Below are 8,748 nucleotides of genomic sequence, written 5' to 3'. Positions count from 1 at the left end.
TATATATATATATATATATATGTGTGTGTATATGTAAAATGATGTATCTACACACATACACTCACATGCATGCATATAGTTAAGCAGGATTTGTGCATGGATATTTATTCACATGCCATTTCAAATCCATTTCTGGATATCAGTTTTGTATAAGTACAAGTGTATGTAAGTGTGTACGTAGCCACACCTAACTTAGTGTGTATACGAGCACTTACATATACTGCCATACATACAAAACATATATATAACCCACATAGAGGAATGTGTCAGATGTATATATGTATATATATGCATACACATACATTTATGAGTGTGTACATGTATGCATACATTCTGTCACTCCAAGCATATTTCCTTTGGAGTGTGACAGTGTATATGGATAAGCAAATACAAGCTTCACCTAATTTCCTTTACTTATCAATCAAATTTGATCACGATTAAGTTAATGACTGTCAAAAAAAAAAAAATACTGATCAAACTGGCGTCACTAGTCATATTAAGATTTATCAGAACCACGATTAGAGGTTTCATGAACCTCTAAACATGGTTCATCTCTGAGTTTATAAATATAACTTCTTTCATAAGGTCAGTCATTTTTGAAAGGGAATTGAAATAACATATTTAATTTGATGTAAAAAAAAAAGGGGGGGGGGGCAGGAAGGCCAAAAAAAAAATAGGGAAGGGCAAAAGGTGTGATGGGGGGGATTGAGGGCAGGGGTGTTTACAGTTTTGGCAGTCTCTGACAGGACTTGACATAATGGCTATTGCTAGCAAGCACCTAGTGTATTCTAGTAATCTCCACTTGATCATATAAGCAAAGCCAAAACAAGGCAATTGCATACAAGGGTAATGTAAGATTTCTATTTAAAAAAATAAGATATAATTTTTTTTTTTTTTAATGTTCACTAATCAGACCATGACAGTGATGGGAATTCCGAGAAAGGTTACAGTGTCTTGTTGAATTCTAGTCTTGAAATGACTACAGAATTTTGGAAGAGCCAACAAATTTGCTGTCCTCTTAAATTTGCTCCAGTATCATGGTTTGAAGCATTTCATGTAATTACATAGCCTGATTTCCCACTAATATTACCAACTCAATATTCTGGTCCCACAGCAAGTGTCATAATACTGCAGTTGATGGTGTGTTTTCTTTTGTTTTGATCACCAATAAAATAAGAAAATCTTACATCATGGTAAATCTGGTTAACCTGATAAACAATGTTTAATTCGTGCCATTAAATCCAAGGTCCATATCTTTCAACTTGTAAATACTTGCTGATATTAACCAACAAGTTAAAGAATATTCTCAACTAACCATTAAAAAAAAAAAAAAAAAAAAAACTACCGTTTTCTCATTGGAAGCAGGCTGATAGTATTTAAACAATGTAGATTATGAACCATGTTTAAACCTGCAATGTTCCAGCCCCACACATTTTTTTCTCCAAGAGAAAAGGGAAATATTATGCCCTACATGTTGGAATTTAAATCCTTATTACTTCTCAGTTCCATGTGAGTATTCTATAACCAAACTGAATTATATCAACTGTAAACTAAGATTCAAACTCATTCCTAGGGTCTGGAGTAGAATTACACAGGAATACAGTTTTATGTGTATCAGAATATTATAAATTAATTGAGTAGGGAGACAATGTAAAGGAAAAGGGATTGGAAAGGAACCCCCAATAATATCGAATTAAATGTGTAAATAGAATTTGTATACTTAATACATTATAAATTTGATTTGAAAAAAATATATATATAAATTAAAAAAATAATAAATTAAAGCTAAAATATATAAATACAGGTAAAAAAAAAAAACTGAAATTAAATGTCACTTAACAGTAGTTCAGATCAGTTTTTGTCAATTATAATTTTACAAAATAAATATTATTCTCTACAATCCAAAATTCTGCTCCACAGAAGCATTTAAAAAAAATAAAATTTCTGACTTTTGAAATCCAGAAACGGATTTAAATAAATAAAAACATTGCCCAAGAATAATTCCATCCAAATGAACAATGTCACTTAATTACCCAAACATTTCAATGCAATGTAAAACCCTCTAATTTATTTCAGAGATAAAAAGATTAAAAAAAAATAGGCACAACTAGATGTAAAAAACTTTCACAATAAACTCCCAACCAGTGTTAAATGATTATATATACATATATATATTATATTATATATATATATTGGAAGAGAACACTGCTTAAATCAAAGCCTTCATCTAAATTTGAATAAGTGTATAGATATTATATATACTGGTTCCAGCCTATTTTGAAATACTGTATATAGCCAACTATACTTTGTTGAGCTGTGTTGGTTTGGTTACTAAATTTCATGTTTTGATATTTTATATATATATATATATATATATATATATATATATATATGTGAATTTTACACAGCCTAAACTTCACACAAAGCTAGTTAGAAACGAGGGTTAAATAAAATTGCTATGAACAACACTTACTGGTATGGAGGAGCTGCCTGAAATCCACACCACAAAAGGATATCTATTCAGCAATACTTGGACTGTTTTGTTAAATTAAACAGCATCAAATCCTTGTCGTAAAACATGAAATCATGGTTAGAGCCAAAAATTTCAAAATACATTATTGTTTTGTCCAATTTTTCTTTTTCATCTTTGTTCAAAAAGCCAAAAATAAACAAATTTTTTTTCCTGTTAATTTGGAAAATGTTGATAAATCAAAATTGCGATCTATATTAAATTGCTGTTAAAGACGTTTCTTTGTTAACGTTTTAAAAATCTTGGAAATTTAAAATTTGGATGAATTCATTTCGTTTTACTTTTGACATTATTGTACTGCTGAATAGTGCCCCTCTCCATATCCCACTGGAAAATGAATCGGTACCAGTAAGTGTTGATCATGAATAGAAAAATTGTAAGCCATAACAACAAAAATTGTTGCAATATTTTGTAGTAAAATGGGGGTAGATATCATTGAACACAAAACTTTTTTATAGGGGCCTCAAATAGGTGGTGCACCATTGATGTATCTTAACTCGGGGTTCAACTGGATCGAGAAGCTGATTAGCTTCTCAAGAGCTTCAGGGTCTGCCAAATAAGCAAGTCCTGCTACGCAGACAAGCACCAGCCCTTGCATTGTGTTTTGAAAGTTAGATGATGTAGTTCTGGGAACTGCCACTGCTGAAGTCGGCGTTCCATTTTCACTTCTGAAACAATAATAGAAACAATAATATTAAACAATAATAATAATAATAATAATAATAATAATAATAACAATAGTTTCAAATTTTGGCACAAGATCAGTGATTTTAGAGAGAGGGGTTAGATTGTGACATTGATCCCAGTACTTAAATCTCAAAGAATAAATGGCAAAGTTAACCATGGCAAAATCAGCATGAAAGGAGCCAGAAAAAATGCCACTAAGCATTTTCTCTAATGTGTTAACAATTATTAGTTTCTAACATAGGTATAAAGCCGTAAATTTGAGGGATAAGTTAGTTAATTAAATCAATCCTAGTACTTAACTGGAACCATGGAAAGTGGTTTTGTGCCAGATGAGAGGTTAGAGTATAACAGACCGATAAAGTTAAGGGAGATACTCGGCTACCCCAGTTGAAAAAGAGAGAAGGAGAGAAAGATAGAGAGAGAGTCAGAGTGGTAGATGAGAGATAGATGGTGTTGGAGATGAGGGTAGGTGTGAAAAGTTGGATTTGGCTGGTTTGAATATAAAATTGGGCCACATATGGTTAGTTTAAATGCTAAAGGGTTAAAAACCAACAGGAATAAAACAAATTCTATAATTTGTTAAACAGAAATAACCATAAAGTTTGGCAAAGAAAAAAAAATTGATGCAATAAAAAGACAAAAAAAAATGCAAAAGTCACCTGATATTTGTTTCCTCTTTAGCCAAGTCAGGAGTGGTAGATGTAGGAGTGATATGGGAAGGAAACACAAGGGAGCGACCTCTGCCTAACGAACCATTGTTGCTTGCCTGTAGAGTGTGTTCAATACGGGCAGGTTTACCAGCCCTGTTTGAGTTGAGCCGAGCTGCCTTGGCGATAGATTTTTGACACTGCTGTTTTATAGCAAACAGCAGACTTCGATATTCAGAATAATCAGCAGAAATGCCGGCACAAGCTGAGCGGTCCAAATAGCAGGTCAACTGGAGACGGTAAGATTGCAGTTGGTCAAGTTTTTCTTGGCAGAGACTCAAGCTTTTCTGGACAGCCTAAATAATAAAGAAAATAAAATCAAAAATTAAAAGGAAGATACTAACACAACAAGAAATATGTTGATTACATGTATCGTAATTTACTTAATTCATCATCATTTAATGTCTGCTTTCCATGCTAGCATGGGTTGGACGATTTGACTGAGGACTGGTGAACCAGATGGCTACACCAGGCTCCAATCTGATTTGGCAGAGTTTCTACAGCTGGATGCCCTTCCTAACGCCAACCACTCCAAGAGTGTAGTGGGTGCTTCAATCTCGGAATAATTTGTAACAATTCATTTATCTCTTATTATTTCATCTTATCTGCAAATATTGATTATTTCAAATATATTCTAGCTCTTTCCATTTTGTTTGTCTGCTGCCACTAATCATCAACATTTGATAAATAAGCAAAACATGAGTATCGTCATCGTAGTTTTTTACTTCCACTTTTTCCATGCCAGCATGAATTGGACAAGATTTTTTTGAGGCTATATTCTATGGCAAGATGCCTATCCAGATGCCAACTCTTGATTTTTAAGTAAGATACTCCACTCGTCTTTGTATATTAAGTTGCTGAGCTATCAGACATATTGTTATGGCTGCCCAAGCCACATCAATTTAGTCACTTGTAGACTCAAAGCTCAGCTCTCACTTCTTAGCAATCTAAATTACATTTCCTTTTTTCTTCATTGTTTTTTTTTTGAATGCCTCTCTATATGTTCATTTCTGGAAGTTCAGATAATTGCATTCATATTTTTTTTTTTAAATCTACATTTTTATAGTTCTTTACAGGAAATAGAAGAGGCACCTATTTTATTTTCAACCAAGTTAACTGAGGCAGATAGGGAAATGTATTTTATACTTTAAAATATTTATTTCTAAGTTTCACCATATTTTGCCTCCTGTTTTAAGAAAGACAAAAAGAAAATGATAAAAAAAAAAAAGAAATCAGAGGATACTTGGGATGAATGAAAGTAAACAAGCACTCACTCTTAAATCATTTTGCACATTGGGTTGATGTTTTGGTAAATCTACCTCTAAATGATAGACTATGCTATCCAACTGCTGCCGTTGCTGTCTCAGCATATAGTCTAGTTCTTTCTTGGTCTCATTGTACTCATACCATACTAATAAGTACTTCTGTAACTGAGGAAGTTTTGTAGCACATCTAGAAATACAACAAGAAATTAGTGTTAATTTAATATAAACATTGCATTAGTATTTTGCATCAGTACTTCATATTAAGGTTTTCAGAGGAGAAAAAATATAATTCTAATTTTGGGTCAAGGCCAGTAGTTTCGATGGGAAAGTGAAGTCAATTGCGTTTGACTCTGTGCTCAACTGGTACTTATTTTATCAACTCTTGAAGGGATAAAAGGTGAAGACAATCTCAGCAGAATTTGAACATAAAAAGCCAGAAGAAATGCTTCTTAGCATATTGTTTAATATGCAAATAATTCTACCAGCTCTCCACTTTGTGGAGAGAATATAATAAAATCTAATGTACAGGCCTCAGTGCTGACAGATTGACCTTAGCACTAGATAATTTTCAGGTGAGTCAGTCAGAAGCAATGTAAAACATTGATGTCTGATTAATGGAAACACTGAAATATATTATCTGGAATGTGATTTATGATCATGAATATGGATTGTCAATCTCACACTTCAGCCACTCTATTACCCCCATTGTTGCCTAACTCAACAAAATATTGAGCTGACAAACCTCTCTCAAATTGTACTCTTCCATCTTTAAAAAAAAAAAAAAAAAAACCTCTAAAAAACTGAAGGACTTTAGATAATGTACTCCTATAAACACTGGTTTCAAATTACACACACCTGTGAAAAAAACGACACATTGAAAATATAGTCAGGATGGTCGAAAAGATATACTTGAAAATATAATCAGTATGGTCAAAGTAGGAATTCCATTGATCAGAGGTCTATTTGAATTGGGCTGACAGAACTAAACAGCATCAAGAGATAGTGTTCTTATTGTCATGATCATCACAGTGGCCATCATCATTAGAATACTAACTTTTCCAGAGATGCAAGGGTCAAAATTTAAGAAAAAATAAATGTTAAAGTCAAATAAAATTAAGCAGTAAGACGTACTTATCTCTTAGAGAATTTAACTCAGTAATGCATTTCCCTATCTTCATGAGGAAACCTTCAACACTTATGGTTGGGTGCTGCTCTTTAAAGGAGAGCACTGATTCCTTTAATTCATTCAGTTTAGACATTTTTTCTTCAAATAAGGCTTGCTTTTCCTGTAAGAATAAAACAGACATTAGCTATTTACTGTGATTGTTTCAGAAAAATAGAAGGTTTTTCCTTTTTTGAAAAGACAGATAAAAAGTAAAATTTAAAAACAAAAACAACAGACAAAAAGTCAATAATGCTTCTGATAATGAGTGAATTAATCATAAAAATAAAACAAATGAATACTGTTTACTATTATTAGTAGTAATAGCAGCAGTATAAGTAACATTGAAACAATATAGGTTGAATGAAGCAGTGAGGGATTATCTAGAATAGCTGTGCTAATCAATCCAGCATGATGAGATTAAAGTCATTAAATATTGAAAAACTGAGAAAGTAGCTTGCTCTTTAGGTGAAACACGTGAAAATGCCTGAGGCTAAAAAGAAAATTAGTCCTCTTTCAGGCTTTCACCAACCAGGTTGTGAATGACAAGGTTATAGTGGCAAACATCACAGATGTCCATTGAAATATGTACTCAAAGGGAAAACTCCATAACTTGAAATTAAGACACACAGTAGAAAGTATAAATATATCGTTTATTTATTTCAGTCATTAGATAGCAGCCATGCTGGGACACAACCTTGAAGAATTTTAGTTACATAAATCGACTCCAGGACTTATTCTATTTTTTGAACCCTGATACTTTTGTCTTACTGCTAAGTTACATTGTTGTCAGGTGGTAGTGGAGGACAAACGGAGATACACACACATTCACATGATAGGCCTCTTTCAGTTTCTGTCTACCAAATTTTCTCACAAGGTTTTGGTCAGCTTGAGGCTATAGTACAAGAGACTTACCACACAGCCACACCAGCACCTATATATGCAGCACACACACACACAAATTGTTAGCTACTTTCATACCATTGTTTGGTGCCAGTACTCATGAAATTTGAACATAGTGGAATGGTGTAGTTGAAGTGAAAAACAAAGCAGTGGCAAGTTATGTTGTGTATGATGTGACAAGTTCTCTATCTGTTGTCCCAAATTGAGATAGCAAAAATTTCATGTTGCCTACTATAATTCAATATTAGCACCAATTTTCTGTTCATTATTGGTGTTGAGTGGTTTATAATATGATACTGCTCAGTCAAACATAAATTGCACTATTTGGAATTATCATTGTATGGAGCTGACAAGATAAACTATGCATGGACTAGTATACTGATATGAGTTTTCTGATAAGCCAATGTAAGACATTACTGTTTTGCTTTGTTGTAGCTGTTGGCTACAATACAAGGTGCATGAAACTATGGTATGGAAGTAGCTACAGACACTAAATACTTAACTTTCTGTGAGTGTATATTGAGAAATTTGTTGTTTTTACGCACACATACAAATCAGTCAATTCTAATTTCTCCTCTAGCAAAAGCATTTCGTGTTAAATCAAAATAACTCTCCTCATATTTCTGAAAAAGCTTAATAAAAGTCAAGGAGTCTACTGTGACTTGATCTGAAACCACGTATTCAGACAGAAGAAATTACATCACGGAAGAGTTATTTTAGCCATTTAAAGCACAGAACACTGTTTAAATTTACTTTCCATTTATTCTTTGAGATGTTAAAATTTTTGTTATAGGTCAGTGACCTGGTCACTGTCACAGATCTACTTCAAGATTGCAGTGGAACTGAGTCAATGACTAGAATACAGTTGTGTTTTTAAATGACAAGAATGGTTTTTTTCACAAAGAAAAATTGTTTTATAAAAATTAGTGCAAGATTAATGATAATAAAATTCTTTTTAGCTTATTCCAGCAACTGACCTGTGTAATTTTGATGATTTGTTGTGCGTCAGGTAAGCCTTTGAACTGTTCTTTTTTGATGAGGGTCGACAACTCTTGTAGCCAGTTGTAAACTGTCATGAGACTTGTATTAAGTAGGCACAGTTCTCGGCACTGGCTTTGACGCTCCACTGCCAGGGCACGCAACTTCTCCCACTGATACAGCAATCCTGAAAAATGAGAAAGAACAATGTCTAAAATGGTGTCTTACAGTTCTATTTTTAGCTAAACAATAAATAAATAAATCAAAAATAGTTTAGAGCATGATTAACTTTGCAATCATGAGGCCTTAGGTTCAATCTTACAGCATGGTACTTTGGGAAATGGTGAGAGGGATAACTTCCCTTGGCAAACAGGACACAGTCGTGTGTCGATAAGCCAGCTGGAGGAGATGTCCTCCTGGGGCTAAAAGCAACAGTAACATCCACCCCTAGGGGTCAGCCACACTTAAGTGGCAATATACTACACTTTATATATATATATATATATATATATATAT

The 8,748-nt window shown here is 33.2% G+C and overlaps 1 protein-coding gene across 2 annotated transcripts in view; it reads right to left on the bottom strand.

The window, feature by feature from the left end:
* Positions 1–2,343: 2,343 nt before the first annotated feature.
* The window catches only part of LOC106877836 (uncharacterized), a 206,101-nt gene continuing 199,696 nt past the window's right edge, over positions 2,344–8,748 (bottom strand). For both annotated transcript variants that reach the window (XM_014926867.2, XM_014926868.2), the window contains exons 12-16: positions 8,232–8,419; positions 6,321–6,475; positions 5,199–5,376; positions 3,877–4,220; positions 2,344–3,198 (exon numbers count right to left, since the gene is read on the bottom strand). In XM_014926867.2, coding sequence (XP_014782353.1) covers positions 2,994–3,198; positions 3,877–4,220; positions 5,199–5,376; positions 6,321–6,475; positions 8,232–8,419 — 1,070 coding nt within the window. In that variant the 3' untranslated portion in view covers positions 2,344–2,993. The remainder of the gene's footprint in view (positions 3,199–3,876; positions 4,221–5,198; positions 5,377–6,320; positions 6,476–8,231; positions 8,420–8,748) is intronic.

This window comes from Octopus bimaculoides, chromosome 3 (genome assembly GCF_001194135.2).
Source record: "Octopus bimaculoides isolate UCB-OBI-ISO-001 chromosome 3, ASM119413v2, whole genome shotgun sequence".
Classification (NCBI taxonomy): Eukaryota; Metazoa; Mollusca; class Cephalopoda; order Octopoda; family Octopodidae; genus Octopus; species Octopus bimaculoides.
This window is presented reverse-complemented; position numbering and strand designations above follow the sequence as displayed.